This window comes from Acartia tonsa, chromosome 2 (assembly GCF_053477335.1).
Source record: "Acartia tonsa isolate MP-2025a chromosome 2, ASM5347733v1, whole genome shotgun sequence".
In the NCBI taxonomy this organism is placed as follows: Eukaryota; Metazoa; Arthropoda; class Copepoda; order Calanoida; family Acartiidae; genus Acartia; species Acartia tonsa.
In genome coordinates this window covers 2868436-2891006 of record NC_137261.1, presented here as the reverse complement: position 1 = coordinate 2891006, position 22571 = coordinate 2868436, and the positions used below count along the sequence as shown (strand labels likewise).

Below are 22571 nucleotides of genomic sequence, written 5' to 3'. Positions count from 1 at the left end.
GTATCAAGCAGTTTTACAACAAGTTTACTTACAATTTTGCTTTGACTCTTATAAATTTATATTTTGATAATTATTAAGTTCTAACACTATACAAGTGTTAATGTCCGTTTGTCCTACCGTTTCAGTGCTTCGCTTTTATGGATGTTGTCATCCTTGTTTAACAAGGTTTATTTAGCACCGAACAATATTTAGATGAAAGAATAACAGTAAACTGTAAAACAGTTGCAATAGAAACAATCAAATAAAATGTCCAGTAAATTAATGGAAAATTTGTCAATTTTATTTAGATTTTGAAGTATCCTTCTACAAGCGTGTGTACATGTACAGAAAGTGTCTAATTATACAGATTCCGTATAAACAAAAAATAAATTTAGTTTAAAAATTTAAAAAAAAAGTTAGAAAAGTTTATATATATTCTAATGTAGTTTAGATATTTACAAAGCCTATGATAGGATTATCGTAGCTTCTTCATTCTAAAATTTTTAGTAAAATAGAAAATTTTGCAAGCATTGACACCTGTAAATAATCATACAAAGTATTTTTGTCAAAAGCACAGTTGCTATATAACTTAGTTCGTATAGTAATAGTTCGTATATGATTTTTTTGTGAAGATAACTCTTACCAAACGTAGCATATCTCAGTTATTTTGGTTTTCATATCAACTTTATTGTAGTTGATATAAAATAAATAAAAGTAATAAAGGCTAGACTACAGACCAATACAAGGGTGTAGAAGGTCTTGCCAGATGGGTGCAACGAGTGCACCCGAAAATTTTGACACAAACAACATCGTGGGGGTTGTTACCCTTTAGGGGGCTGTATTACAGACAACAAGGGAGTGTGATTTTAGTGTCAGACGGGTGGGGATAACCCACTAGGTGCCCATCCATTTACACGAAATTCAAACAAGCGTAATTGGTAATTTGACGCACAAAACACAGAAAAATTTTAACACTCCCCCCCCTTAAAGTTAAAAGGGGGGTGACTTTTTTTTACCTTAACACACCATTTGGCTGTTTAAAGTTGAAATTTAGTGTACACCTAGGGGGGGGGGGGGAGTAAATACTCCCCCAACCTCCACTTTTGCACGCCACTGCTTCAGACAGTTAAGGGAAAATGCACTTAGTTTTTTATATTTATCCATATTTACAAATGGAACCATCACGTAATTGTTTCATAAACAAGGATGACGACATCCATAAAAGCAAAGCACTGAAATGGTAGGACAAACGGACATTAACACTTATATAGTGTCAGAACTGAATAATCAGAAGAAAAAATATATAAGAGTCGAAGCAAAATTGTAAACAAATTTCATGAAATACTGCTTGATACAGGATAATGTTATGGACATACTTACATTTTTAGGACTTGATTATAGAGTTGCTTCGCTTATAACATTATACTTTGTTGTCCCAGGAATCAATATACCAAAAATCAGATCAATCGGATGATTAAATCTCATAAAAATTTGTTGTTAAAAAAGAAAAAAAATCAACATGTTTACAATGGACTTACGGACATTTTGGTAATTATTATAGAGTTGCTACGCTTTCTAAATCGTACCTAACTACTAAAGGAATCACCAAGCAAAATTTGAAATCGATAGGACAATTCTAACATGTCTAAATTAACGAAAAAAGCTATCCGTGACGGACGGACGGACGGACGGACGTACGGACGGACGGACGTACGGACGGACGGACGTACGGACGGACCTACCCTAATTATAGAAAAGCTTCGCTTTTAAAAATAGGATGTGATGTTTTGTTCATCAACCTAATATATTTACTAAATATAGGAAAAAGAAGAGATCCAATGGTTAATGAAACTCAGATAGATAGACATGTATATTATATCATTTACTGCAGTAAACATCTGTTGGTTCTGTTCTTGTCCTAAAAACTAATTTAACATTTTTAAATCTTTTCATAGGAAAAAACATTTTTGAAATAGTATAAGTAAAGTAGGTAATAATTTACTTTTTTTGATAATAAATATTTTGTGGTTTATATTCTTTAGGTTTATTGTTAATTTTTAAAAAGTTGGAATAAACAATTAAAACAAAAATCCTCTTTTTTAAAAAGTTGTAATAAACAAAAAAAACAAAAATCCTCTATTATTGTGTTTCAGTACATTAAGAGTTTCAACTTTTCCTATATAATAGGATTGACAGACTGGAAAGTTATAGAGTTGCTAAACTTTCCCCAAACCTATTAACTGCTACTGAAGTTTTCCTGAATCAACAAGAGTTTACCAATATTTTCAAATATAGGAACAGCTGTTCTGAGGAATGATTAGTCAGTCGATATTTTAGTATGAGAAGTTAAGTTTAGAGAATAACATTATTAGGGTATAGTCCCTTTCGTAACATCGCACCTTATGGGGCGATTCTTCATATTTTTCACAGTAACTTTTCTCCTATTTCTAGCCCCTGCGGGGGGGCTCTAACCCTGCGGGGCCGATTACCTAACCCTGTGGGGCAATCACCTAACCCAATATAACCTAAAATAACTTATAAAAAGCCATTTTAAAAATACAACGAATCGCCCCATATGGGGCGATGTCACGAAAAGGACTATTCCCCATTATTATCTTTTATGAATGTGAAATTTCACTGAGGTTTCGGCAAACTCAGCTTAAGCTGCAACTAAAAAATTCAATTCAGCCACCTTTATCCACTACACCTCGAAGCCTAATTTGTCTTAACCACGCGACGTTATGTAGGTTAAAGCAGCTGTAAGAAGGCTTTCTGAAAGAATCAATCATCCACTCTAAGCCACAGCAATTCTTAGCTGCAGCCACCAAATTTTCATTCAGCAACCCATATACTCACAGTCCAAACTCACACTAAGCCCTATATTGACCTTTTAATTGTTAACTCAGGATAAGTATGATTAATAAAATATCTCTGGCCTGAGCATAGGAAGTATCTTGAGGAATGAAAAACTGTCCCAATTTTGTATAACTTTAGCGGAACAAGTTCCAATTACGTCATATTTTTCTTTCCCGAAAAAGGGAGGGGGGGAAGAAAATCTCTTCAAAAGAGATGGGGAAAACCCCCTTTTCTCCCATCTCTTTTTTCTTCCCCCCTTCCCTTTTTTTTCTTTCCCCCTTCTCTTTTTCGGGAAAGAAAAATATGACGTAATTGGAACTTGTTCCGCTAAAGTTATACAAAATTGGGACAGTTTCTCATTCCTCGCTGATGCTAAATAGCTTAGCATATCAAACTTTCCCCATTATCTGGTCAATATTGGACTTGAGATGTTTTATAACAGATGCTTATAAAAATGCAAAATCTTGAATTTAGTCAATATATCCAAAAATCGAAAATGATAATAGTTATTTCTCGTATCGTATTATAAACGGCTTTCCGCGGATATAGAATGTACAATTATAAGATTAAAACTAGTTTTTTTAGCCCCGTGGTGCCGAAGGCACCGGCTAAAAAAACTAGTTTTAATCTTATGATTGTACATTTCTATATTCGTAGAAAACTGGATATAATACGATGCTAGACATAGTTTTTTCGTATTCATGAGAACCGGTTCCTATCCACCGGATTCAAATAAATACGAGAAAAGTCATTCCACAGATTATGATGTCATAATCTGTGGAGGGACTTTAATCATCTTCCAAAAATTGAGAAAGGGCAAAATAAGAAAACAAATGTATTTTTTCAGGCTCTACATAATAGTATTATTTATTTCAGTATTTCTTTATAAACGGTATTTAAAAAGAAACCATTAACCGTCGGGGTTTTAAAAAGCGAAGATTTAAATAAAAATTTCATTTTTTATTGGAAACATTTTTGTTCAGGGATCCGATCTTTATGATGTATGCAGCCAGTAACTTCCTCACCAGCATTGGATTTAATGTTCCTTATGTGTTTACACCGGTTAGTAATCTTTTCTTACATCTAGCGGATTCGTCCCACCCAAGGGGCACTTGAGGTAAGGGAGGGGAAGAAAGTTGACTGCACTTTCAATTTTTTTTTAAATTGGTTATATCTCCTGGAAGGGCGGAGGTAACCTTCTCTAAACACAAATCGGTTCAGCGGTGAATGAGGTCCTTTGCTACATAGACATCCTTTTACTTTTTTTAAAGGATAATACGTAAAAGATTAATTTTAGTTTTAAAAGGGATGGGTAAATTTATCTTAGGGGTTAAAGACCAAATGCACCCTTGAATAAATAATGTATAAGTCTTTCCCTGGCCTATAAGAAGCTTTACAGGAGAACCATATCTGTTAAGCGGGTAAAAGAAATCCTTCGCTTCACACACAGACACAGACTTCCTTTTAATCTTAAAGATAAAAAAGAGTCTCTAAAATAATTTCTGCTATTTAGGATAGAGCAAGATTATGGGGTATCTCAGAGGAGGAGGCCTCATATTTATTGTCAGTTATCGGTATCGCCAATACTGTCGGCAGAATTATTCTGGGCTGGCTCAGTGATCGTCCTTGGATCAACAGGTACAATATTATAACCAAATCAATATAAAAATCTTTTTTTTTTTTTACATTACTAGGCTTCATTTTTTGTGGGGGGGGGGGTGTAAATCCCATCACAGGATCATTTCGTAAGTAAGGGTACTGAAACCCATTACAGGATTATAGTAGGTATATTCCCTAAAACGCAAGCTAATTAATTCAGTAGTTAGCTAGATCTTAAGGGCGTATAAATCTGCATTGATTTACTTTATTTTTATAATTTTCAGAATTACTCAAGTATCAATATTGTAGACTAAAATTTTTACCTCTTTTCATAATTATTGTAAGGTTTTTATGATAGCAAATGGCAAAATGTGTTTATACACTAATTAACCTAACCTAATATTATTATTAAGGTTGTATATGTATAACACATGTCTGGTTGTATGTGGTGTATCAATGGCCCTCAGTACTATTATAAACTCTAATTAACCTAACCTAATATTATAATTAAGGTTGTATATGTATAACACATGTCTGGTTGTGTGTGGTGTATCAATGGCCCTCAGTACTTTCATGAACACATACGCTCTACAGGTAAGCATATTCTTTTGAATCAAAGCTATTCAATAAGTTGCTAGCGTCGGTCTGTCTGAACGTTAAGCTAAATCCTTATATTTCCATTAACTTTGTCGTAAATTATTTTGTTGACTAATAAATCATGCGATCAAAAAGATTTTAAAGGTTTCTATGAATATTTTGACATAAAGATTATTGCGTTTCTTTTCAATTACGATGTTTTCATCTTTAATCTTTACTTTCAAGTGTTAGTTTTCCCTCTGTCAGGTTTTAAGAATCGTTGATGTAAGTACAGCGTTAATTAAACAATAGATTCATCAAGTGTTAATTGAACAAAATGTTTGATATAGTCGCTTTTATCACCATTAAACTAACATCCCCCCTTCCCTCCGAATATTTTCATTAAAACAAGGATGACTGTACATCCATATGAAATAAAACACAAAAAAAATTATGGATGAACCAACGGACAACGTGAGTTATATAGCAAATGTATAGTTGTTTTTAAACAAGGATGACAACATCCATAAAAGCGAAGCACGGTAGGACAAACGGACTATAACACTTGTATAGTTTCAGAACTGAATAATCCTAATATAAATGTATAAGAGTCAAAGCAAAATTGTGAGTAAATTTGTTAAAAAACTGCTTGATACAGGATAATGTTTATGGACATACTTACATTTTTAGGACTTGATTATAGAGTTGCTTCGTTTATTACATTATACTTTGTTGTCCCAGGAATCAATATACCAAAAATCAGACCAATCGGATAATTAGATCACATAAAAATTTGATGTTAAAAAAGTAAAAAAATCATCATGTTTAAAATGGACGTACGGACATTTTGGTAATGATTATAGAGTTTCTACGCTTTCTAAATCGTACCTAACTGAAAAGGAATCACCATGCAAATTTTGAAATCGATAAGACAATTCTAACATGCCTAAATTAACGAAAAAAGCTATCCGTTACGGACGGACGGACGGACCGACCCTAATTATAGAAAAGCTTCGCTTTTAAAAAGTATAAGAATGATCGAAGGGAGTTGAAGGTGATCACTATTGTTTAATAAGGGATTTTCATCTATTTTCTCTTCAAAATGCATTTCCAATTATATAAACACAAGTTTTTTTGTTTACCACGACAAAAAGTTTATGTCTATTTTTAGTGCCTTAGCTTACTTTCTCTTTAAGTATTAATTTAAGTTAACTTCGAATTTAGAAGACGGTTATTTTTTAAATAAAAAAATCATAATGACTAGATTTTCAAAAATATAATATAAATTTGCTATAAGACTTTTATAAAGACAAGTCTTTTGACTTGACACAATTAAAAACTATTAAAATCCTCAGAAATTGTTTTAACTTTAACTTATCATTTAATAGCTTTATTGACATCAAATGAAGTTGGAGCTCACAAATCATTAAGTTATAATTTGGAAAAACATTTAGAATAACTCCAAAGCTAGGACGATAATGAATGACAACATCCTTGTTATTGAAGTTATCAATTTTCACCTGTCAATCTGTGGGTAAACCGATCATAACAAACTTTGAGAAGATGATTTATTATTTATTTTTTATATCAAAGTGTTGCAAAGTATTCTTTATATTTTACTATTTTATTAATCTTTAATATTATAAAATATTGCAAATATATTAGTCTAAGTGTTGAATGTTCTAGCTTTCCAAAGGATGTTTTCAAAAAATGATAAGGATATAAAAAATTTTACTATAAAATTTTGACCCATCACTAACCCCAGAGATTCATTAAGAAAATCCAGTCAAAAAAATTCTTAAGATTAGATAAATATATTTTTAATTAAGGCTAACTCAGATGCCTTTTAACTTGCTATTTAATTACTAGTATTCAAACTTTTCAAAAAAATATTGCAATAAAATGTTTGTTTTAAAAAAGTGTTCTAATAAAGTTATGCAGATATATTCAAATTAATCCAGACGACATGACGCAGTAAATACGATAAAAAATTCCTAGAATTCTTAATTTTTTGTACATTGTTAAGGGCTTTAATCAGAATGGCAATGTGATACACAAATAGAGAATAAATAGTTGGTTTGACTTTAACAAAGCATTTAATTACAGTTTTTCCTTAAAGTTTGTAGCAAATCGAAAATAAAATAAAATATTTACTTCAGGTTGTATACTGTGCCATATTTGGAGTGACTAGCGGAGCCTATGTGGGACTCACAAGTGTCGTCCTTGTTGACCTGCTGGGCCTGGACAAACTGACCAACGCCTTCGGTCTGCTGCTCATGTTCCAGGGTATTGCTTCAGTGCTTGGTCCCCCTATTGTTGGTAAGATTAATATTTATTCTAGTAGTATTTGATATTCAACGTCTCGTATCTAACTTCGACAATATCTCTTTTTTGGATATAGAAGGAAAATTTAATAAGCAAGCAAATTCTATAACCTGTTTAGGACAAATTTTTTTGACCCAGATCATTCAATTCCTTTCGAAAGTGAAAGTAATTTTGAGTAAATAAAATTTAAATCAGTTTCTCAATCAAGATGTGGTCACAAATGTTAAGTATCTGATCTGATTCTGCATTAGAACTATTTCTACTTTAGGTGCTTTGTACGATTCTTTCCAAAACTATGATGCAGGATTCTACATGGCTGGGTTTATGATCTTCCTATCAGGTAATTGCTGATCTTTGTTAGTATGGCTATTAATAAAGAATGTAAAACATTAATGAAAAGGAATATGCTTTCCAGTATTGCTTCGAAACCGATTATTATCCGCTTGATTAGAAACGGTTCCCAGCCATACTGAAAAAATATGTATAGCATCGTATCATAATCAGTTTTGTTCGAATACAAAATGTACAATCATAAGAAAAAAACTGGTTTTAATCATATAAGGGGGGGGGGGAAGTTCTGACACATTTGCGTAAACGGTGAGTATAGGCTTTATCTTTGGACTGAGAGGATAGGTTATTAGGGATAAAATCATTCTTATATGATAAATTTCCCCAAGATTTAAGATTTTTTGGATAGGCCTCCAGGTTCCGGAGCTCCAGGCCTCCAGGTGGTCTCTGTACAGGTAAAAATGAAAAATAATTTTTTTTTTTAAGTTACAGGTCAACTTATAAAACAAAATATGCATCTTTTTTAATATTATTCACATATTTGAAGAAAAATATGCATATTTTGTTTTATAAGTTGATTTTTAACTTTGAAAAAATTTTATTTTTTTATTTTTACCTGTACAGAGACCACCTGGAAGCCTGGAGCTCCGGAACCTGGAGGCATATCCAAAAATCTTAAATCTGGGGGAAATTCATCATATAAGAATGATTTTATCCCTAATAACCTATCCTCTCAGTCCAAAGATAAAGCCTATACTCACCGTTTACGCAAATGTGTCAGAACTTCCCCCCCCCCCCTTATACATTTTTATATCTGCGGAAAGCTGTTTACAATACGATGCGATAAATAACTATTCTAAAATGTTGAATGTTTAAAAGCAATGTTTCTTTGGGTTTGTGTCACTTTCCTAAGTTTGAATCAAAGCTACAGGGTGAGGCAAATAAGACCGGACAAATTCTAACTTCTAAACAAATGAACATAAAATCGTCAATTTTAAAGATTTTATTAAATTTTAAAAGCTGGCAAGCAAAATAGGTATATGACTATTAGATTATTCAATAGAATTGCCGCCAGCCCTAATCACCGACTCTACCCGCCTTCTCAACCACCGGCAGGTCCAGGTCAAAATGTACCTGTCCAAGCTGGCGTAGTTCTCCTTGATAGTGGCAATGAGGGAGGTCTTTGTGGTATGGGCACGTCAATTGGTGCATGCTTCAAAGTAGCCCCAGGCCCAAAAGTCCATTGAATTAAGATCGGGCTGCTGGGAGGCCACATTTTCCTTAGGAACGTGACTAACCGCAGGATCCAAATTCGCCCAACTTTCAAGCTACCCTTATACACGGAGGCTCTTATTTGGACCACAGTTGAGCTAGAACGACGTTCTTTACTTTTTCGGAAATGGCAAAAAGTTTCAGCTAGGGTTGTCAGCGCAACCCATAGTCTAAAATGAGTTTTAAAGTTCAATAGGGGTTCCTGAAATCAAGAACCGAGAAATTTTCACGAATTTTCTCGGTTTTGTGAAGTTTTTAACATCTCAAAATCTGCCCCGTTTCACTTTGCTGGAGTACTACGGCCAAGCCATTTCAGATAGAGAGCTCTAGTCTTTTCTAGTGTCTTATTTATGTATTTAACAGTATCTCCAGCAAGTTGCATAACTCTACCTCAACTACAGAAGGGCTGAGGTCAGATTTAGTGGGCCCTAGTCGAGAATCCAGATTAAACCACCGGTGCATTTGGAATTTGCCTTGTTGAACATATGCGCGGCCAGCTCGTTATACACGTCCATCTTCGTCCAAAAATTTTTTTGTGCTAAAAGGTCATTACCTAAGCTTTTTATAGTGTGGTCAAACGTCCTGATTGGTCAAGTAGTTTTGGCGCTATGGCCGTTTAAAGTTTGTCCGGTCTTATTTGCCCCACCCTGTATACACAAAAAATAATTTTCCATGCATTCGTTTTAACCATTTTTTTGTTTCGTAGGTGCCATGTTATTCGCCATCCCCTGGATCCAGCGCAGACGCCAAACCAAACCCAAATTCAAAATTGTTCAGAGTAAATCCCAGGATGATATTACAAAGGATGACAGTTAAACCTGGACTAGCCTATAATGATAATATATTATGATATAGTTATAATTATATACTGTTATTGCTGAACTATTTAGGGACTTAATTGATATATATCATTTATAGACATGACAATTTATGATATTCAAATATCTAATTTCAATCTTTTTATGTAAGAAAACAATGATAAAAAAAGGAAATATAACATATCTTAAATTAATAAAAGCCAAAAAGTGCTGTTAAAATCTAGTTTGCCACTAATGAAAAAATGTTGGACTTTTGTAGCATCGTTTGATAGTCTGTTCTTGGCGCACAAAAGTATCAGGGAATAATTCATAGATGTTTTTATATCTTTTTTTTGTAGAAAATTGCCTATTGTGCGATACGATAAATGTATTTCAGCATGGCTCAGAACCGATATTAATCCAGAGAAAGTCGATTGGATTCTGAAAACATAATTACGTAAATATATTGAATTTAAAAAATCAACTTTGAAGCAATATTTTTAATTAATCAACTAATAAAATTCTGAAGAAATATTTTCTTATTATTCTAATTATATTATAATATTAAATTAGATATTAAAATCTCAAATTTTCGACTAAAAGTTCTGAAAAATGGTTGTGTTATTACAACTGAAAACCAATTATTTCATAAAATCTGCCTTAAAAATTAAAGAATAGCTGAGAATGGATTACTATGTTTTGGTTAGCTGTTCATTGTTATTGAAAATTCATAATAGTTACACTATATTCAGCATAAGAACTAAAAAATTCAGACAGGTCTAATATCTGTAATACTAGAAGAGCGATACCATTACACAGTAAGCCATTTATGTACTTAACTTTAGAACTATAGTTACAGTAAAAAATGTTTTGTAAAAGTCTTTTTATCTAAAACCTAGTTAGTGTATTTGTGCCAAAAAATTTTATTTACGTTTCTATAGACAAATTAACACAGTGCGAAATATGGGTTTTCTTCACGGTTTTCAAGCTAATTTAAATTCACCAAGGAAATTATATCTAAGCTTTTGTTGGTAAAATTAGTGCCATTATTATGTTTAATAAATATTTAAATCATTATTTGAGTTGTAAAAAAAACATTATGTGCCATTCTATATCATATGAAAAGTGCTAAATAATTAAATAAATAATAATTGAAATTCAAGATGAATTTGTATTCATCTTTCGATAATTTTATTCAAATTTATAATTTAAATAGAATTTTTGGTGACAAGTTTCAAATTTTTTCAATTGATTTTTAATTTCAATTTACCTAATTGATCTTTTAATCGTAATAAAATGAAATTTCTGAATTATCAAACTGAATATTTAATATTATGTAAAAACCTAACTTATTAATGCTATTATGTAAATATTGTAAATTATTTTTGTACAAAACCTAAACTGATTATACTGAGTAAATTATTGTGATAACTGCATATTGTAAGTGTGTACAACCGTGACTTTGTTTGTACACGTTCTTGTTTCTAGCATTTCTTATTAATAATATCACTTTAGTGAATATATGAGCAGTTTTTCAATAGATTTTATACATGAATAGGTTTTTTTCTATCTAGACTTAGATTACAGGACGACCATGTTCAATAGTAGCGTAACAACAACAAACTAACAAAATATTAGCATGTTTCGTTGTACTTTCAAAGTAGCTTTTTTCCTATTTCTAGCCCATACGAGGCCAATTTCCTAACCCTGCGGGGCAATGATTAACATTTACCCAGGGTTTCGGATCCGCGGATCCGGATCCTCAAAATTTGGTCAGTGCGGATACGGATCCGGATCCTTGACAATAAAAATAAAATCACCAAACCTTTCAAAAAATATGTTTTTTTTTAATTCGAAGTCAAAAATACTTTTAATTTTCAAGTCTGACCCTAAACCTTAAAGATTGGCTCTCATCAAGAGAATGTCTGAGATTGTATATAAATTTAGGTAGATTTTTCCATTTTTTCCGCATTTTTTTGAGTCCAAGGATCCGGATCCTTGGACTCGAAAATATGCGGATCCTTGCGGATCCAGATCCGGATCCGAAACCCTGCATTTACCTAACCTAAAATAATCTATCCAAAGCTATTAGAAAATACGACAAAACCCGCTACTTCGTTTTCTTTCCAAAATCCCAATATTTTAGTAATTGTGTAAACTGTCAATAAAAGTAAGAGGTACAAACGTGGGAGGAAAACATTTGAGTGGAAACCTAAAGTTGAATAAAAATATTAAGACCACCAACGAAAGACAGGTAAACACGCATGAAATGCAGGGAAGCATCGCTGTTTTACAGATAGAAAATAGCACATAACAGCAGTCATGATGTTGGGCATTATTTTGTGGTTATTCAAATTTCCGCTAAATATAGGTATGCAAGGTGCTTAGCATTACTTGCCCTCGTTTGCGCTTAGTCCCCTCTCATTAAACAAATTAAGCCTATGCTATTTCTTTTGTTTATTAAAAAAATACAATAGATACAGAATAGATGATACTTTATATAGAAAATACTAGAATTTTAGTAATAGTATAATTAAAACAAAATATCTTGGTTTTTATCTTATTCAAAATTGGCGAAAAAAATTCTGAAACTAGCTTCTCGCACAATGGGTTGTAGAAAGAATTTAATTTTCAGTAAAAAATACATATATTAGCATTTAAAAAATAACATATAATAAATCAAATGTATTTTATCTACACCTTTTAAATTGAAGTTCTTATGCTTTGCAATCTTCTTTTTGGTAGAACCTAAAAGTGTTTAGAATTATGATTAAGAGGTTTGGAAACATTCAGCATAATTTACACAAAGATTAAACTTTCGAGGGTTTAAAATCTATCCACTTTTAAATGTCTCGTTCACAAAAAAAGCTTTGGTTTTGTTAGAATTCAATATCACAACAGGTTTCAGTATGATTACTGTGTACATTTCTACTGTGTTTTTTTTATTAAAAAAATTTAGCTTGTCAAAACTGCGCTATATGTGCATAAAATTATTGTAATTGAAATCAAAATTAATTAACCTTTTCAGATGCTTCAACATTACTGTCACAGTTTTTGCTGGGTATATCTTCTGGCGGTTCTTTGGCAGCTGCTTTTGGAGCAGGATCTTCGGCGGGGATAGTCGGTGTGTCTACTGGAATGGCGGGTGACAACCCAAGGTATCTGAGTGCTACTTCTCTCAATCTAATTATATTTTGAAACTTTCTATTCATTTTATCAAATTTTCAACGAGTTTAATGGTTGGAATAAAGTTGAGTTTTTTTTGACGAAATCGAATTAAAATACATACAAACCTTTGATAAAAGCATATTTAAAATATTAAAAACTAAAAGTAAAAATCAGCAAATTACAAAATGAAGTGTTCCATACCTATATTTTTTTTTATAAAAAAAATATTTTCTTCCATTAAAGACTGAATTTTCATGTTAAATTACTCTTGTTCTATGTATTATTTCTAACCTGGCAAGTTTGCTTGGAGTTTCAATTTGAACTGTGTTATCAACAGGACTTTTGTCAGCCTCGTTTAGTGGATCAGAAGTGCTTAAAAATTGGTATATTGTTATATTTGTCATTGTTACAATAAAATTTACAAATGGTACGTGTTTAATACAATTTTTAATTGTTTGCAATATAACTATAACTTTTGAGACAACTGGATTCAATGTTTAAACAAGAACAAAAAACTGTAATGTAACGGAAATTCAATTTATTATTATGAAAGAAACAATAAATCATTGTATAAGTAATAAGTATAATGTATCTCCAAACAACTACCTTCCCCAAATCTAAGGACCCAAGAAATTGCATAATGTATTTGAACTTTGTTAAAAAGTAGCTTCGCTCTGATTTCAACATTTAAATGAAGATTGCTTTAACATAAGTCTTGAACTAACCTTTGTTTGCTTGGTGTCTGTACAGCTTTGTCAACGGAACATGTATCAGCCTCTGCAACTTGTTTAGTCATAATACTGAATAAAAGAATATTGATTATATCAGTTTGTAATGAAAGACTATGAACTAAGTAGGCCACTAAGTCACAGTTTTTATTTCTTGTCTTTAGTCACAAAAAATAAAAGCATTGATAATTTTCTAAAAATTATTACCATTATACTATTTTTAACTGACAAGAAAGTCAAGTTTATTTCTTATATTTCTAATAGGTATATTCTGTACCTAGGTATTTAATCGTTTGACTGAATTTATTCAAAAGACATTTTTCATAACAAATATCATTTAAAAAGTCTTGGCGTCTTTAAGGAATTTTGAATAGGCATAAAAGGGCTAAACCTCAATATTTTGCAAGAAACCAAAGATAGAAAGTTTAAAAATCATTGGGAGGAAGATTAATTTTAGGTGCATGTAATATGTCCGAGTTAATTCGATATACAACAAACCTGAGTTGCTTCCTTGGTGTAGCCATCTCAGGAACATCTGACTTCTTTTCAATGTTGGACCTACGCTTCACCAAACTAAAATTACATTAATTTTGTTTTAAAGAAAATCAGATACTCCTTTTTTTAAAGTTAATTGTTAAATATTAAGGGCGAGGGGGGAGGGGGGATTATAAGGAAGTCAACCATAGATGGCGGCTGCGTCGTACCTGCTGGTGGGTAATAAATCAAAAGCATTAATACCAATTGTATTACCTCCTAGTGGTAGTAACTGTATCATAAGATGTTGCCGAGGGAACAAATACGCTCTCATCATCTGAACATTGTATTAATTCACTTACTTCTAATTTTTAGACTTTTTCAAAATGCTTAATATGTTTAATAATAAACCAAAGTATTTTATTTTTTAACATCATTCAATCCTGATTCAGATATCTCTATGGGTATATATATAATGGTGCATTATTTGCCAAATGTACCACTTTTCTGCACTACCTCTCCGATTTTGTTAATACTCTATATTTTGGTCCGTTGGGTCATTCAAGGATGCTGGATGGCCAAAAAAAAGTTTCAGAGTCCCTGGATGTCTAGATATCTAGCTATCTATGAAGGTAGGTAACAAAAATGTAAAAAACACCCATTTTTTCACAATTTTAAAAATTAATTTTTTCATCAATCTTAAATCCAATCTATACATTTTATACACCAAAATGATCGTTTATTCATGTAAAAAGCGCACATAATGCTATTTTGGCCAAAACTCTAATTTTACAGGGTGTCCAACAAAAAGTGTATTTTGGATATCTAGCGTAATACCCAAAATACCTGTCCGAAAAAAATCATTTTTTTTGGCTTAAATCCTGTGTTTTGTCTGTGTGCATATGTGGTATATAACGGTTCGGACCACCCGGGACTATAAGGTTGTCAAATTTCACTTTGGGACACCCTGTAAATGTGATTTTTGCGTCTGTAGAGCTAAAACTTGGTCCAAATTGGCTATTTTTTTCAAATTACTCTAATATGTGTCTTAGTATGTTTGGCCATAGTGTTTTGTTGACCAGATCAATAATTTCATATTTTTTGGACACCCTGTATTTTCAAAAAAAGAGAAAAAAAATTTTTGTTTTTTTTTAAATTTTTTTTCTATTTTTAAGTTACTTAAAACTGTCATATAGATACAGATTTTGACTAATAACAATAATATTTGCCTATTTTACAATTTTTTACACTTTTGGGACACCCTGTGCATGTTTTTGAAAAATGATGGTTTTTGCCCATTTTTGGGGGAAAGGAGTCGTTTTAGGGCCATAGACTATTTCTTCATATTTGTAGAACTTTTCAAGACAAATCATTTGTTATTTATGCAAAAACCGCAAAAACCGAACCGTTTTGCCGTTATTCACCGCTAAAGGCAGATTTTTTACGTTTTTTGCCGTTCCCGAGGTTCTAATGGGCATTTGTGGTAAGAAGACGTTGATTTATCAAGATAACTGTGAAATACTTTTATTTAGGCATTTTAATTTACTAAATTTCATGTGAAGTAAATTTTTTTGTATATCCAACTGATTTTTGTCAAAAGGAATTTCAAATGCACATGATTTATGTTTCTTTTATCACTTATGTTATAGCAATTATTTATGTTATATTCACTTAATTTTCTTGTTTTAACAATTGAAATCCATCTTGATGAAAAACGGTTAGCTGCACAAAAAATTTTACTTAATATGAAATTTAGTGAATTAAATTACCTAAATAAAAGTATTTAAGAGGGATCTTAATAAATCACTTTTTCTTACCACAAATGCCCATTACAACCTCCGGAACGGCAAAAACGTAAAAAAATTCCGCCTTTGGCGGTGAATAACGGCAAAACGGTTCGGTTTTTGCGGTTTTTGCATAAATAACAAATGATTTGTCTTGAAAAGTTCTACAAAAATGAAGAAATAGTCTATGGCCCTAAAACGACTCCTTCCCCCCAAAAATGGGCAAAAACCATCATTTTTCAAAAACATGCACAGGGTGTCCCAAAAGTGTAAAAAATTGTAAAATAGGCAAATATTATTGTTATTAGTCAAAATCTGTATCTATATGACAGTTTTAAGTAACTTAAAAATAGAAAAAAAATTTAAAAAAAAACAAAAATTTTTTTTCTCTTTTTTTGAAAATACAGGGTGTCCAAAAAATATGAAATTATTGATCTGGTCAGAAAACACTATGGCCAAACATACTAAGACACATATTAGAGTAATTTGAAAAAAATAGCCAATTTGGACCAAGTTTTAGCTCTACAGACGCAAAAATCACATTTACAGGGTGTCCCAAAGTGAAATTTGACAACCTTATAGTCCCGGGTGGTCCGAACCGTTATATACCACATATGCACACAGACAAAACACAGGATTTAAGCCAAAAAAAATGATTTTTTTTCGGACAGGTATTTTGGGTATTACGCTAGATATTCAAAATACACTTTTTGTTGGACACCCTGTAAAATTAGAGTTTTGGCCAAAATAGCATTATGTGCGCTTTTTACATGAATAAACGATCATTTTGGTGTATAAAATGTATAGATTGGATGTAAGATTGATGAAAAAATTAATTTTTAAAATTGTGAAAAAATGGGTGTTTTTTACATTTTTGTTACCTACCTTCATAGATAGCTAGATATCTAGACATCCAGGGACTCTGAAACTTTTTTTTGGCCATCCAGCATCCTTGAATGACCCAACGGACCAAAATATAGAGTATTAACAAAATCGGAGAGGTAGTGCAGAAAAGTGGTACATTTGGCAAATAATGCACCATATATAAAAAACTTGGAGGTAAATATTTACATATAAAATAATACTTTTGTAAACCTTATGCATTCCCTTATTCATGTTCTAAAAAGATTTGTTTTATACATTTCTTACTGAAGAAAAAATACCTTTACCTGTATTTTCTTTTTGGTTCTTTTCATCACCTCCCTAAAAATAAAAAAAAAGTCTTTAAATGTTCTTATGTTCCTCTTAAGTGAAAAAAAACTTCGGATCATGGAAAGAAAACGAAGTAGCGGGTTTAGTCGTATTTTCGCAGTAGCTTGCAATAGGTTATTGTAGGTTATGTAAACAATTGACTCGCAGGGTTAGAAATAAAAGAAAAGCTACTGTAAAAATACGACGAAATCAGCTACTTCGTTTTCTTTCCATTAACTAAAACTTCAAATAGCAAAGGGGAAGTACAACTACACAATCAAAGAAAACGGCAAAATTTTTATCCAGGCTTAAAATGACAAAATGTTACTTGCACGACCGAGAATTATTTTTGTTAATTATCGTTAAATAAATAAGAAAAAAATCATTGTTATTATATAAAATTATCTTTGGACCAACGCTACCAGGTCATATAATAATTTGCACTTATATATTATGACAAGAAGAAATACCTGGTTTTGGGGATGTAATATAATGGACTCGTCCAAACTGTTTACAGAACGCTTATCATCTCCGTAAATATTACTGTTTGAAAAATACTTTAATTTTAACTTGTAGCTGTGATATCTTTCGCACAACCAAAAATAATTTGTTTGGGAGACATTTATTGCCATAGTACACCGCAGACTGTATGAGAAACTTCCCGGAAAAGAACACTTAATCAGTTAAGCCATTTTAGAGATATTTTGTTTCAGACAAAAATAAACTTCCTACTTAATACAAGAATACAGGATAGTCCAATAAAATAATTCTTTCTTTATATCCCAAAATACTTGGGGCAGATTAATTTTTTACGCCATTGTCCTCTCCATCCCTGAAATAAAGCACTAAGGCCAAGATGGAGAAAATTTAAGCTGCGTTAAAGTTAAGTAAGAAAGTAAAAAGAGTTTCTACCTCAGGGAAGATTAGAATTTGGACAATATCGTTAGCCTTAAAACACTAGGAGCTGTTATCAAATATTTATGCTGTAGAACAGGTGTCCAAACTCGTAAACCAATAAAATTAATCAACAAAAGGGATATTTTTGTTTATTATAATTCATTTAGTTATTTGATTCATATTTTCGTTCAAAATCTTATCACTTAAGATCCTTGGTAAAATTAAAGTATTCCTGGTTCCAATTTCAATAGTGTCGACATCTTGAGGTGGCAAACTCTTATTTCTACGTATTATGGCCAAAGTAGTACACCAACTTATTAAGTTTTTCGTGTTTAAGATTTTTAAGAAAATTAAAAAAAAAATTTGAGGGGGGGGATAATCGACCCCACTATTTTAATTTTAGTTTTGAAAAGAAATTTTTTTTTGGTGGGGGGTATTTTTCATTTTTTGAGGGGGTTAGGGGTGTCCCAACCCCCAAGAAAAAAGTTATAAACCTTCCCGTGAACTATGAGAAGCTACCCTGTAAAGGAGAACCCGATCGGTTCAGCGGTTAGCGAATTCCTTCGCTACAAACAAACAAACAAACAAACAAACAGACAGACAGACAGACAGACAGACATCGTTCTACTTTGTATTTTAGATTAGGTGTTATCAGTTGAATAGGTAACCATATGGGTATCATGTTGTCCTAAGTCAAAAAAAGGAGAATAAAACATTCTTTCACTGAGTTTAAGTAAAAGGAGTTGAGTAATGCTATTGTGAGTTACCCAAAAATAGCTGGGAAGCAAACTTTAGGTTAAAGCTATTATAAACCAACAATACTTTAAGAAATTACGCCATTAACCCTAACCCGGAGGGGGGGGGGGGGGGAGATGGTTAACTCAAATAACCGGTAGATATAAAGGAGGCAAAGATTTAGGTTTAAGCTATTGCAGGGCAAAGATTTAGGTTTAAGCTATTGCAGGGCAAAGATTTAGGTTTAAGCTATTGCAGGGCAAAGATTTAGGTTTAAGCTATTGCAGGCCCAAAATTACTAATGGGTTCAAGTTGCTGAAATACTTTAGCTCTCCTGAATATTTGTTTGTTTAGACTAGAATCCCCATGAATAGACACTGTACAGGCTAGCTTGGCTGTTGTTGGTGTGCTCGTAGCTGTCATTCGTCTTTTCCTCTTAAACTTAAAATATTAGTGATGGCAATCCGTCGAATTTTTGGGCCGGATTCGGATTCCGGATTCTTAGAGAATCCGTCAAAAAAAAGTGGCGGATTCCAGATTCTAGCAATATTTTAAAAGGATTTTTAAATATTTTTAAAAATTAATTGCTACGTATGTCCTAAAAATCAATGTTCTTAGTAGGGTTGGGCCGGATACTTTTTTGGCCGGATACCGGATACCGGATATCCGGCTGATTTCAAATGCCGGATATCCGGCCAACGCCGGATATCCGGCAAATATCCGGTTATCCGGCCAAATTACCGGATATCCGGCCAAATTACCAGATATTAAAGTAGTAAAAAAAAATTTCATCAGAAATCTTATATAAATTTACATAAAGTTAAACTTATTCAGAAAAAATGTTCTTCTAGCTTCAATAATAAGAAAATTATAGCCATTTAAGATTTTAAAAAGCAGAGATTTTTGGTGTAAAGTATAAAAAATTATAGAGCCGGATATCCGGCCACACCGGGTATCCGGCCCAACCCTAGTTCTTAGTGTTCTCTATAATACACTTCTGAGAATCGAACCAAATTTTAAAAGATATTGTATATAATGATGAAAATCTTTGCCTTCAAAGAGGAGGAGTTGAAAGAAAAAACTCAAGAAACTAATTTTAGCCTACCAAATAAGAATCCGGAATCCGCTATTAAAAAACGGATTCCGGATCCGGATTCGGATTCCAAAATTGGCCAAAAATTGAGCGGATTCCGGGTCCGGATTGCCATCCCTATAAAATATATTTTTAAAAATCATTTTATAAAAATAACCAAAATCTTTGTAAGTATTCAGCGACTTCGCGGACGAATCAAAAATGAAAGAACCTTTGCTAAAGCAAAGTTACGATTTTTTTTTGCTAACTGACAGACATGCGTACATACGAATGACAGATGCGGACTTTCGTATTGTTCTATATGCATTTTGGCAGAATATATAATTTGCAGATTACTTAATGAGAGTCTTACCTTATTTTTAGTTGGTTCAACAACTATGGGACTGAGGCAATCATCTTCAAATTGACTAAAATAGAACAGATTTTTTTCTATTCATAATTTGAATAATAGGAATATGATCCTTGGGACTAAACTTACGTATACTACCTACACTTTACATAGCATAATAGATAACATATGGAAAAAGGTAGGTTAACATATTTTTTAAAAATTTTTGATGAATGAAAGTTTACCTTAAACTAGACTTTGATTCCTTATTTTCAACCTGAAATTTTATATGAAAATGACTTCAGAGGTATAATTCATTGTAGTAAATATGTTGTTTAATACTTAAAATATCATCAATGTAATTCTATTTCATTTAACTAAGAAAATACATAGGTTCCAGAAAGCCAACAAAACTGATAATAACTCATATATAATATTACATATGTAAAAGGGCTCTATAGACTGTAACCGACAGTAAAATAAATTGTAGAGTAGCTCAAAATAACTCTTTCTTTTCTACCTTTCTTTTCAATTCATATTTCTTTTTCTCGTCTGATTGTTTCGTCTTCTCAGAGATTTCTGAATTATTATATTAAAATCATAAATAAAAGTATGAACTAGGCAAATTGTAAGTTATGGATGTAATCGATAAAAATATCGTTGCTTTCCCCCAAAGTTCCTGTTAATACCCCCTCCCCTCCCACCAATTTAAAAATTAATTTTTCAATAAAAAACGGACAACCAACATGAACTAGGTTGATTTATCAAACCTTATCTTACAAAATCGATTTTGCGATTTTTGTTAAATGTTGCTAAAAAGGTAACATTTTTTTTATAACTAACCTGAATTGTCTAATGCTTCGTTAGAAACATCCCCATCATAATCTTTTAATGGTGATTCTTCATGATTTAGAACCTGCATTTCTTCATAAAAGTCCCAAGCTGATGTAAGATCAAGAAATAGCTTGTCAACATTAAGCTCGTGATAATATAGAACCTTTCCGTCTAAAGACACAGAATGGAAACTAGGTGGCAGTTTTGTCCGTATTATTTTCAGAGGAGGCTCATCTTCAACATTTCCAGCATCTATTCAGGCATAGGAAAATAATTTTACAATACAATTATCCTATATTTCAAGTACTAAGGTTTTTTGGTCTGTAGCTTATGATATAAATAAATACCGAACCAAATGGGCTCTTCCTTTCCGGGAAGCTAGATATGTTATGGGATGGTTTTAGGCTATTTAATTTTTACATTTCCCTACTGTTTTGAATATAGAGCACCTATATGATAGGGCGCAATCGCTAGTATCCTTATACTAAAGTAACAGGATGTCTGTGTGTTTGTACCGAAGGATCTCGCTTACCGCTGAACCGATCGGGTTCTCCTTAACAGGGTAGCTTCTCATAAGTCCCGGGAAGGTTTATAACTATTTTGGGGGAGGGTACCACCACCCTCTCAGGAGAAATCGCCCCTAGAAAAAAATTACCCCTCCCGAAAAAGAGACTTGAACGAAACATAAACCAGTTATTTCTGTAATTAGATATTTTAAATAAAAAAAAACATTCAAAGTGCCACTAGAGGCCTCTAGGGGCGTAGCCGCTAGTTATATAAAATAGCAACATGGTAATTAAAGCTTTTATCAGATTATCTTTACTTTCAGCGTTTGTGTGTGTACGGAATATATGATAAAGTACAATTATTTAGTTCAAAGAATTTAGACAGACTATTGTCATACAAAAATCAAGTTTGTTCATTAACAGTTCAATATTAACAAAAAAACTTTTTCATTGTTTTTACTTAATAAACTTCTTCCTTCCTGTATCCAAAGTAGTAATGCTTGCTTTATCACTAAATTCAACTTCTTCGCTTGGAGCTGTGGTGTAATCACTTGTAGCTTCAGCATTTGTTTCAGCTAGGTTTCTTGTATCATCCGTTTGGTTACCTGTTTCACTTTGGGAAGAAGTGATACTAATTTCAGGGACTGTATTATTATTTCCTATCTCACTAGTTTCTGTAATAAGTTGTTCAGGAGCAATTTCATCATCCTCTAGTGAAAGGATAAGATCTTCAGTATCACTCATGTTTTCAACTTTATTTGATGCATCTTCATTAGCATTGTTGATGCAAGTGTTAGTGTCTTCATATACATCACTGCTACTGGATTCAATGTCTTTATCAATTACATCTCTATCAAAATCTCCCTTTTTCTGATCTGACTCAACAAAAGAATAACTGCTGCTACTGGTATCTTCATTCTTGTTTTTAACCGGCACATCCACATCATGATTTATTTCATCCTCTGAATCACTTGAATCGCTGCTTCTGGCATTTAGATCCTTGTTCTTTACAGCCAGACCAACATGATTACCTTTGTCTGGGGAATCATTTGAATCGCTGCTACTGGTTGATTTTCTCTTATTTTTCATGGTAAAATCAACACAATAGTTTGCATTATCTGAGGAATCGCTAGATTCACTG

The 22571-nt window shown here is 32.3% G+C and overlaps 2 protein-coding genes across 2 annotated transcripts in view; one reads left to right on the top strand and one right to left on the bottom strand.

The window, feature by feature from the left end:
- The window catches only part of LOC145333979 (putative monocarboxylate transporter 5), a 69718-nt gene extending 58471 nt beyond the window's left edge, over positions 1-11247 (top strand). Inside the window, exons 11-16 of the mRNA XM_080179248.1 lie at positions 3819-3897; positions 4349-4473; positions 4947-5028; positions 7170-7329; positions 7604-7675; positions 9602-11247. Of these exons, the coding sequence (XP_080035374.1) occupies positions 3819-3897; positions 4349-4473; positions 4947-5028; positions 7170-7329; positions 7604-7675; positions 9602-9711 (628 nt within the window). The 3' untranslated portion in view covers positions 9712-11247. The remainder of the gene's footprint in view (positions 1-3818; positions 3898-4348; positions 4474-4946; positions 5029-7169; positions 7330-7603; positions 7676-9601) is intronic.
- An 892-nt stretch (positions 11248-12139) lies between these two features.
- Positions 12140-21172, bottom strand: LOC145312675 (uncharacterized). The gene is made up of 14 exons (XM_080151934.1): positions 20934-21172; positions 20611-20669; positions 20336-20367; positions 20115-20169; positions 19006-19110; positions 18170-18219; positions 17508-17583; positions 17016-17049; positions 14339-14399; positions 14087-14161; positions 13586-13660; positions 13152-13232; positions 12713-12875; positions 12140-12440 (listed from the first exon to the last, which is right to left on the bottom strand). The coding sequence occupies exons 1-14, from the start codon at positions 21010-21012 to the stop codon at positions 12396-12398; spliced, it is 990 nt and encodes a 329-aa protein (XP_080008060.1). The 5' UTR covers positions 21013-21172; the 3' UTR covers positions 12140-12395.
- Between the last annotated feature and the right edge of the window lie 1399 nt (positions 21173-22571).

Excerpts from the sequence above, each read along its gene's own strand:
- LOC145312675 (XM_080151934.1), bottom strand. The coding sequence starts at position 21,012 with ATGCAGGTTCTAAATCATGAAGAATCACCATTAAAAGATTATGATGGG. Across the intron at positions 19,111-20,114 it reads TTGAACCAACTAAAAATAAG|TTTAAGAGGAAAAGACGAAT; the intron begins GTAAGACTCTCA and ends TAATATTTTAAG. Across the intron at positions 13,661-14,086 it reads ACACCAAGGAAGCAACTCAG|TATTATGACTAAACAAGTTG; the intron begins GTTTGTTGTATA and ends TCTTTTATTCAG.